This window comes from Limanda limanda, chromosome 2 (genome assembly GCF_963576545.1).
Source record: "Limanda limanda chromosome 2, fLimLim1.1, whole genome shotgun sequence".
Taxonomy (NCBI): domain Eukaryota; kingdom Metazoa; phylum Chordata; class Actinopteri; order Pleuronectiformes; family Pleuronectidae; genus Limanda; species Limanda limanda.
The window spans coordinates 31694686-31705328 of record NC_083637.1 but is presented as its reverse complement, the minus strand read 5'-3'; the positions used below and the strand labels follow the sequence as shown (position 1 = coordinate 31705328).

General features: G+C 37.9%; 1 protein-coding gene across 5 annotated transcripts in view; it reads left to right on the top strand.

Moving 5' to 3' along the window:
- Window positions 1-232: 232 nt before the first annotated feature.
- The window catches only part of tenm3 (teneurin transmembrane protein 3), a 160911-nt gene continuing 150500 nt past the window's right edge, over window positions 233-10643 (top strand). For 2 of the 5 annotated variants that reach the window (XM_061090206.1, XM_061090199.1), the window contains exons 1-4: window positions 263-335; window positions 1590-1710; window positions 2271-2341; window positions 3946-4233. In XM_061090206.1, the coding sequence (XP_060946189.1) occupies window positions 263-335; window positions 1590-1710; window positions 2271-2341; window positions 3946-4233 (553 nt within the window). Of the gene's footprint in view, window positions 336-1589; window positions 1711-2270; window positions 2342-3945; window positions 4234-10643 lie in introns of all 5 variants that reach the window. The other 3 variants (XM_061090223.1, XM_061090214.1, XM_061090192.1) reach the window with 2 other exon arrangements.

The window sequence follows — 10643 nt, the reverse complement described above, 5'->3', positions numbered from 1 at the left end:
GACACTTAGGCACACGGCATGGTGCAGGCTGTGATCAAACCGCCAACTTGTTCGTAAACGACAGGCTCTAACCCCTGAACCACTGGCGTGTATCATTGTGTTGGCAACAGTCCAACAGCGCCTCCCTCTATCTATCTGAATTTCTCTGGCTTCATCCTTTATCTTCTTTTGTCTTTGTTCCTCTCTGTGTGTTTGTCTTTCTACCTATGCAGCTGTACAGCAGCATGCCTCTATGTTTGCCTCCAGCACAAGCAGAAGCATTATGGAAGTGAAAGAGCGACGTCCATACTGCTCACTCACCAAGAGCCGCAGGGATAAAGAGGGACCGTACACTGGTGAGATTGTTCAGATCGCTCAGTGATTCCTTTTCATTTATTTGTTCATTTATTTGTCTCTCCATTCACTTGTTGGTTTAGTCATTAAATGTCAGAGATCAGTTTATTCAGAATCAAATCCAGAGATCATTTGCTTTAGGGAATAACACTTTCCAGAAGACAATTTAAAGTTCACCGTCGTCTGATTACTGCTGCTATGATTACTGCAAGAGCAGGAAGTATGTATGAACGTGCGTCATTTTCATTTATCAAGGGGAAGAACAAGCGGATTATACAATACTATAGAGCGGAAGGTCTCTAAATTTAGATACATTTATGTTCAAGTTTTGTTTTTTTCAGTTGTCGATTTTATGTTTTCAGACTCAGATCTTGATTTTTTCTCAGTTTCAAATCACGTTTTTCTTGACTTTCAGATAATAATTTTTTCAGTTTCAAACTTTTGGCCTGGTTCTGGCTTGAGTGGTGTGGCATCTACTGAGAGAATGCATTTCTAACCTTTTAGCTGGTACCAGCAGGCTGTCTTGGTGAATTTTAGGTGGATATTACGCTGCGTTGACAGTTGTGTAGAAGTGGGAAACATCAGTTGATAAAACTCAAATTGTTTTACTACTAATTACAACGCTGTCAGTTTGCAAATCTCTTCAATAAGGTGTATATAGAGTCACACTTTTTGGTAGTGTTCCCAGAAGGCAACTTGATCGACGAAGTTCCCCAGCTTTTTCTGTTGGACTGTCACTCAGGAATCCACACTACTGTCAGTTGATGCAACGCAAGATCCAGACCTAAAGTTTTGAACTTTATTGAAAAAACATAATCTCAAAGTAAAAGTTCTGATTTAGCTCCAAATACCTCCCCCAGTTTGTCATCAGACAAACCAGCATGAAAGTAGCAGATGGTTTACAAGTCACTATCAGTAGCATCTAGGAGAATCAATGACCTAGCATTAATAGCCCATTGAAAAAGTGAGGACTGGTGAAAATGTTCTAATTTTCAAAAAATGTCCTCATAGGTAGACTTTGCTCCTGAGTAAGATATCAGTACACACACACACACACACACACACACACACACACACACACACACACACACACACACACACACACACAGTGGTGATGTTTTGTCAGAGCAGCCATGTCCTATCATTATGCTTTTTTCAATCTAAAAGTGCCAAATTAAAATACAATATTACAAATACAACCCAATATTTCAATTGAAAATTCACGATACTTGAGTGCTTGTGAATGTCTCTACTAGGTTCATCAGGAGACAGTGAAGACTGTACCATTCGCTCTCAGGGACTACGAGTTCCCACTCAGAAGTCCTACTCGTCCAGTGAAACACTCAAGGCCTTTGACCAACACCAAGACCAGACCAGGTGAGAACTGCCATTACACACAAAATGATGTCTTCTATCTTGCACTGAGAACTTTATTATTTTATCTTGAACAATGACAATTAAGGCTTCCATTATTTCAAAATCCAATGGATACTAGCATCATGCATATCAAGCATCATAACATATATTTAAATGATCATTTCTACTGTACAGTTTCTGCTCTTCTGGATTATACCAATGATTCTGTCTATGTTGATTATTCAGTAGGCTAATTGGCTAAGACATAATTGAAGTTAAAATGTATTCCACTCTTTGGTGTTTATGTATGTATATGTATTGGTATTGGTATTGGTTGAGGCAATTTACTATATGAGGTGCAGCACATGCTGAATGGATATGAACTTTATTATCACCTTTAACTGGAATTTTACTTTAATATGAAATATATATTTCAAACTTGAAAGCCACCTTAGCTCTGCTACAATAAAAAAATTATTTTACAAATGTTTTACAGGAATCTTTAACTATTCAGTTAAGGTCAGTGGCTGTCCTTTATCATATTAACACAACTGACAAATTGTGTCCCCGGTCGTTGATAGGTTACTGTACGGGACAAACAAGGGACACAAGGACATGGTTCACCGTGAACAGGATGATTATAACAGACAAGGTGAGTCCATTCAAACAGACACAGACACAGATGCTGTGTGCTTTCCTCTCTGTGCTTATCTGTGCAGAATTATAGCAATAGGCCTCACCTGATTAATAAATAGGTATTGCCTTGCCATCGACTCCTTGAAATGTCATGTTAATTACAAAAAATTGTAATCTGTATTTTTTTCCTAATAAGGGTTATTTTTAAATGTATGATTACTATGACATTGAAACTCATTTAAATGTCACACCATGTAAAACCTGATGGAGTATATCCAAACCTTAACCTGTAGTATTTTATTATTCTGTATTAGGGCATGTATTTGTTGACAATTTAATTGTAGTGAAAACTTGCTTAACGCAGGAATGGTCCACAATAAGAAAGAGCATGTTAAAGTGATATAGATTATTAAGTTTGTTTGATGGAGGCTTTAATGAGCCATTGAAAGTGACACATCAGCACATTAAAAGTGAAAAATACTTAACCAGAGATACGATCCATTATTCTCCAGCTCCAATTAACACAGCGTCAACATTTGAGGAATGAAAAAATCATAATTACTCAGTCTTCTTATCACCTTCGTTTTCATTGCTGGCCTAATTGGAGCTAATTTAAAATTAATATAACTTTTAATTGAATGGCAGTACTTGCTATCTCTTCTTGTGCCATTAATTACAGAAAGCTTTTATAATTTCCTTTTTTATATGCTGATTCAAGATGAAGAGGCACAAACTCAGATTTTACAGATACTTTGTTTGTCTTCTTTTCATATATATTTTAGAGGATTGTCACACATGTTATCTGAACCTGAATTCAGCCCATTTCCAACTGATGTGAAATAGGTACTCTTGATGATTCATAAAATTTTATTTCAAGGGAAATCCGTAAATGTATCTACTAATTAAATTCTTTCCCCAGTCTGCATGCTTTACAATATTGCTGGCAAATAGAAACAAATAGAAGCCCATTTTAAATGAAGGAGACTTTTAACTGGTAAAACAATAGTAGACTTGGACTGGTGAGATGACAGGCAAATTGGAAAATAAATAAATGTACATGTGATTGTATTCATGTTAATAAAGATGAACATCAACATAATCTTGAAGTTAAAACATTGGCTGTCATAATCTGCTGAAAAGAACTTCTCTCCTATCTGCAGGTGTGTGTGTGTGTTTGTGTGTTTGTATCTGTTTGTTTGACCGTCTCCGTGACTCTTCAAACAAACTGACTGTCACATGTATTTAGTTATTAATCGATGGTGTTGGATAATGAATCAGATTGCATGTGCGCAAAATGTTGATCTGCGTTAAAGCAGATGTGTGTCTGCCACAGTCCTGAAGCAGCGACGGGCCGCCTCTGAACAATTAATGTAGCGGAAACCCTGCCTACTGGATACAGTACACTTTTAAAATACAATTTAATAAAGATTAGAAGTGACTACATTCTTTTTTTCGAGAGAGAGACCATCTCAGAATGTTGCTCTCAAGTGTATTTCACAAACAGGGAAATTGTCTCATATTATTTACCATTAGTTTGAAGAGAAAAAATACTCACTAGTATTTATATTGAACATTTTAGAAAATGAATTCCACGGTGTCTAATAATTATATATATTTCAGGTCAGCATTTCAATCTTCGTCAGCTGGGAATCTGCGAGCCCCCGTCACGTCGTGGCCTGGCGTTCTGCTCTGAGATGGGCCTTCCTCACCGCGGGTTCTCAGTTGGAACAACCCCTGACTTAGATACTGAGAGTCAGGCTGTGATGTCACCAGACCGCGCCATGCGGCTATGGGGCCGCGGCGGCCTAGGTAAATCATCCGGGAGGAGTTCCTGCCTGTCCAGCCGTTCCAACTCGGTGCTGACTCTTACTGATACCGAGCATGAGAACAAGTCAGACAGCGACAATGGTAGGGATTACTCTTAACCTTTTCTCTCTTTGTTTTTTCTTTTCGTGTGCACAAACACTCACCTAATACATTTTTGTATTTTTGTATTTCTTCAATTTAATGGCTTTGATTGTGGTTAACTTGTAGTTTGTTATTGACAGGAATATCTCCCCTAGAGTTACTCATTCAATTTCCACTTTTCAGTCTTGATTGTTGTGTTTTGGAAGTATGCATAGGAAGCTTGTTTCAATAGGATAGGTATATGTTGTGAACACTCTAATGTTCACCACCAGCGTGTCTAAATACTCTCATATGTATATTTGGAAATTCCCTTCTTTATTCTACGCACTAGAAGTGGTGGCCTTAGTCACTCCAATGCTGTATAGTAACAGGATACAGCACATTTCAAGGAAATATTTTTGGGCTAGAATCTGGTTTTAATGCTCACATTCAATTATTAATAAAATTGAAGAAATTGAAGAAGATTTGAACACTAAAAATAAAATGCTGGTTATGATTTTATACTCTAGAAGGAATATGGGACAAGATTACTGGGATCTTGTTATTTATTTAATCAGAGAATTGAAATTTTTCTGTAGTACAATAAGAATGTGGCTCTGCTGGTTGTGATTTGTGTGTGAGAGAGTTGGGAATAAGGTGTGCTTACCTTTTTTGTTCTGGCAATTTGTCTTATCTCATCATTCTCTAAAGACAGTAGCAGTGGTTAATGCCATTGGATGTTGTCAAGAAGGTAAAATTTGAACAATTACACAAAGCTTATTTTCTAAATTCGTATTAGTTTTCACTGGAAGATTTATGTGGTCTGAGACAATTTGATTCCATTCATTAAATGCTAAATAAAGTAAGAAAGTATGATTTAGGTGCTCAAGCGTGCAGCAAATGTGATATTATTAATTTGTCTTTTCTAGTCTAGAAAATTATTTTAATATGTCTTTATGTGTGTCATGTGTATGTATGAATTATATTCAGCATCCTCAAGTTAGTTTTCTTTAGCAGGAGTAAATTATCTTCTTCATAAAGGACTTTAATATTACACACAAAGAAATACATGATGAGCTAGACAAATTCACACAATGGATTGTCATTAGGAGATGTACTGTTGTAATTAACAGTGAGATAAAGTGCTGACTCACTGTATTTGTAATATTAAGTTTGATAATGTTTTTATTAAATGGCATTATGCCTTCGACAGTAATGCTTTGGAGGTTTCAACCATTTCTAAAAGTGAGTCGTCGTCAAGTTTTCAGAGGCTAATTGGCTCTTTATAATGCAGCTGTGTGTGTGTTTGTGTGTGTGTGTGCGTGCTAGCGTACGTACATGTGTGTGTGCGTGCGTGCATGCGTGCGTATGTGTGTGTCCCTTGCTCTCATTTTATGTGTGCCTTTGGACTGCAGCTTGTTGGTTTTCAACATTTTAATATACGAAAGGTAGACGGGGAAAACAGAGTTTTTAATCAAAACTGGACAGACATATTCATTCTTCCCACGGGCACGTCCAAACCAGAATGTCTCATATGTTCTGAGACCATGGTGATTGTTAAAAGTAGCAATGTAAAACAAAACTGAAACATTCCAGCTCGGCTTTAGAATCCTTACAGGACAAGAAGATTTGTGAGAGAGAAACCTAATTCACACTATATATAAACCTTTCTTGTAAAATTAAGTAGTTTTTTGTATTTTATTTTTTTACTTGGTATTAGAAAAGAACATTTATTTACTTAGTTATAATCCATCCAGCTCAATGTGGGAATTCAAAATAAATATTGTAAAATACTGCTGATTTATACTTTCTTTGAATCGACAGTCAGTCAAACAGACATTGATACATCTAAAAGTTTAATATATACTGCAATGAATTATACCTCTATAGTCATTATGTTCTTCTGGACCTTTGCTTGCAGACATGGTCTCTATCTGGACCTCTGAATTTTAAATTAATATCTCTTCCTCAGGTTATAAGAGTAAATTATTGTGGTGAAAACACCTCACTTCATGTCTAACTGCAACAGCGAATTGTCTCCTAGGAAAGTACCGACTTTCTTTCCTCAGACCCAATGTTATTTAAAGAGTGAAGCTGCAGCATAGATACCAGGTATAAAATGGGATTGCTTGTCAGTCTAATGCTGTCCTTTGAATTAGTCAACTACAGCTCTTTGGTTGAATCAGTGAAAGATGGGGGTTAGGTTAAAAGTTTATGAAAGGTTAAAAAGTATAGTAATGCTGGAGTGTTTTTTGAACTATCAGGATATTGAAAGAAAACATATGGTCTGTGAATTTGTCACTGATACATTGAGTATAACGTTTTTGCATCTTATCAAAAACCTCAATTAACAACATGTCCACATAAAATACAATGTAGTCCTAATCATATTTCCTATTATTAGATGTATATAAATGCAATTCCTCAAAGACAGGATTGCAAATGGAGCTTAAAGTGATGTTATTGTCCTTTAAACAGCAGAAAATTACATTATATATCATTTTTCTAACGTTAACATCGGTTAACTCAATTGTGGCCCCTATTGCTCAGTATACCGATCCTGGTTCACAGCAGAGCAGACTGTGTGTGTGTGTGTGTGTGTTTGTGTGTGTGTGTGTGTGTGTGTGTACAGCAACAACAAAAAGTGTGAGATTCTATCACCAGCTCTTTGCACTTTGTTCCAAGAGTAAGTGAGGGAAACAATAGATATCATTGGGGGAGAGTAAAATGGGAGAGAAGAATATCTGAAAGGAGGAAAGTTATTAAGTGGAGAATTATTATTTAAAGAGAAGCAGGGCAAGTTGAGAATAAAGGTAGAACTGGGGAAGAGAGAAACCTCTGCATTGTTTTCCATTGAGAGGACACTTTAGACCAGTGACGTCTGGCTAGCACACACACACATACTGACATAAACTCTTTTGTGGCATCAGGAAACATGGGTGCCCATCTGCTGCTTAACTGGTTACTTGACACTGGTGACCTCAGGGACATAACACTTTTTCAGTAGCCAACACACAGTTGCAGATGCGACTGTCTTCAGGTGTACATAAGGTGAAGCCTTTCAAATATAAACTATTTATAAAACCCTTGAAATGTCTGTCATTGGGGGAAAGCTGAAACAAAGATGTAATACATTGAAATAGTATAGTAGAATGATCAGTATTTATATGGAGACTAGTGTTGATGACCACGCAGAGTGCTTTACAGTAGTTTGATATGCTTCCACTAACACACACATTCATACAGTGCATCTTTGTGCAGCACTTTCTTCTCTATGAGACGTCACTCACACACATCCGTTAGGGACATTTGTGTCAGTGTTCATCCCAGGGACCGTGCAACACGTGGAATCGGGGAAACTAGGATCGAGTAGCCTACCTTCTGGTTTGTGGACAGCCCGCTCTACCTCCTGAGCCACAGCAACTGACAAGTCATCCTGGCTGACCCCACTGTCCAACGCTTTGAGGTTAAATGTGTTCTCTCGCAAGTGTGTGTTTTGTGTGTTTTTGGCATGTGAAGACAGCAATCCACAAGAGATAAAGTGGGGGAATGAGAAAAACACGATGGGATGGAAATTTAAAAAAGACCAGCAAAGGAAAGAGTGAATAGGAGAGATGGTAAAAGATAGAAAGATAGAGAAGAGGTGTTTATTTTATCTTGCTAACCAGATTACTTCACTATATGTCAACAAAACACTTAATCCATTTGGCTGTACTAAACTGCTTAACACATACACACACACACACACACACACACACACACACACACACACACACACACACACACACACACACACACACACACACACACACAGCTATCTTTGTTAGGACATTATAGTTATGACATTTTGCTTCATTGGTCTCAGTGTGTAAGGAAGTCAAAGTTCCACCTTAAAGCCCTTACAAGTAAATTTTCAGTTTCTTTGATATTGGTCCCTCTGTTGACCAAAGCAGTGTTTCCACCGTCTCCTGTCATATAAACCTCCTTGGAAAGGTGTGAAAGACAAAAGACACAGCTGTTTGAAGGATGCAAGATGAGGTCATGCATCTTATTGTTGCTGTATGATTGATAACTAATATGACAAGATTTTGCATTTATTTTAGGTTCATACTCTAACAGTAACCCTGCCATCAAGCGTCTCATCTGACTTTGCCAGTGGTCCGACCCGACCACAGACATTTAGAATAGTTTATCAAAAAAGCCAATTTTTTCTTTTCTTTTAGTGTTGTAGGTCACACAGAACCAGTACTGTTAAAATGAGACACTTTAATAACCAGTTAAAAACTTGAAGTATGTTGAAGTCAGAGCTGCATACTGCCCATGTGTGGAGTAGGTTTGAAGCATGATGTGATGATGAGTAATTGGGCAAGACGGAGATGACTAAATTGAGTTGATTAAGCAAGTCCACATTATTTTAGAAATAATATCCACATACTTTGTTAGTTCCCACAGTTTTTTGGGCAGCGGTTTACTTCATAAATTGAATCCAAAATAAAATATCTAGGCTTGATAAGACATGGGAATAAAACATGTTAACATAAAATTAGGATTGCAGTGATGTTTCTAGTCAAACAATACCAAACAGCGTCATCCTGACATATCTCGATAAATCTTACGGTGAGGGTGTCTATGAATAAAATAAATAAATGAATAAAAATGTAAAAACCTAAAAAATTTTTTTCCAACTGGCCCTCCTATGCTATTTTCTTGTGTAAATCCACTGCCACCTGTCAGCTGCAGACCTTACAGTGTGTCAGCCAGAGGGTGGTATGTGTCAACGGAGAGGGTCTCCAGTGACATAGCCACAAACAGGAAGGTAGACAGATGGAGACAGACATTGATGGATGGATCTTTTCACACCATGATTTGAAGTCTTTCAGTGAAATTTTCCGGTTGTACTTTTTTGAAAAGGATGCAATCGATGGTGTGATACAAACTAGAACTGGATACTGTAAATATCCTGTAGTCATTTTACATTCAGTATTGATCTTTTTTGTCCCACTGAATTACACACTTATACTGAAGCAAAAGTATCAGGATGTTTTTGAGAGAATAAGTCAGTCACAATGTTCCACGCTATGTGTGTGTGACTGTGTCTACTCCCACTCATTCTACACAACAGTGCCATACCAAGAAATAATGTTATAGATGGGCACAAAAGTAGGTGGGACATATTTTTTGCAAAAAAAAAAAAATGGAACGTAAAATGAAAGTGAAACAAAAAATAAAACAAATTCGACTTTGCAATCCTTTCCATTACAAAGACAACTAGGGCTACGTTGTAGCACTAACGGGCCCGAGCACACGCGCGTTTCAAGTCTGTCGCGGTCGGGGAAGAGACTGCGTTCAATGACCAAGTGTCGTCTCCGCGTTGCATGGTTTTTTTTGCACTGCGGCAAGGATAAACGCTTCACTTCCTGTAGCCAGCAGGTGGCGCTGTGATTTTAAGTCATGGTGTCTTTGTAGATGTCTTCAGGTCGCGACTCTTGTCTTACATGCCTAGTTTGGACTTGATTGAATCAAATATGCCTGAGATACAGAAGTTCGTGTTTCGATGGCGTGTAATCAAACTTTGACGCCAGGCTACGGTCACAAGGAAAGACGAAATGTTAAAATTCCAATAACTTTAGATCTCCATCTTGTTGTGAAGACACTCATCTAAATTTTAAGTTGATCTGATGAAAGCCCTACGACAAGTATGTCAAAGTAAATATGCTGAATATGGCCAAAATGGCCACCAAATTCAAAATGGCGGGCTTCCTGTTTACTCTAGCATATCTATCGAAGATACTTATTTCTTTGTCATGAAAAGACACATGTCCCCGTCGATTTTCGTAGCTGTAGGCCAATCATAGTGCCAGGGCTGCCCTTTAGGGGGCGCTAGTCAGTTATTTTGCCACGCCCATTCCTTAAACCCATCTGACAGTCTTCAGGGGGGGGCTGTTGATACACACATGTAGTTTAAGGGAGATTGAACCTTGAACACCGAAGTTATAGCAATTTCGTGTGTCATGGCGAGTTGATAAACTTTGATGCCACGCCATTAATATGGCGTTTGACGAAAAGTCACAGTAATCTTATACCCTCATTATCAATCCCTTGAGACCCATTCGCCACAGTTTGACATGGTTGTGCAAAGTGGATGAGGAGGAATACTTCCAAGTGTAAGACGTACCAAAATCAAGACATTTCCTGTTGCCACCAGGGGGCGCTGTGATTTTAAGTCACGATTTCTGTGTTGATGTCTTCAGGTCGCGACTCTTGTCTTATGTGTCTAGTTTGGACTTGATTGAACCGAATATGTCCGAGATACAGACGCCCGTGTTTTGATGGCGTTTAATCAAACTTTGATGCAACGCCACGGTCACACGCTCTGATGAAAAGTTGATCTTTTGATAACTTTAGATCTCCATATTGTTGTGATTAGACTC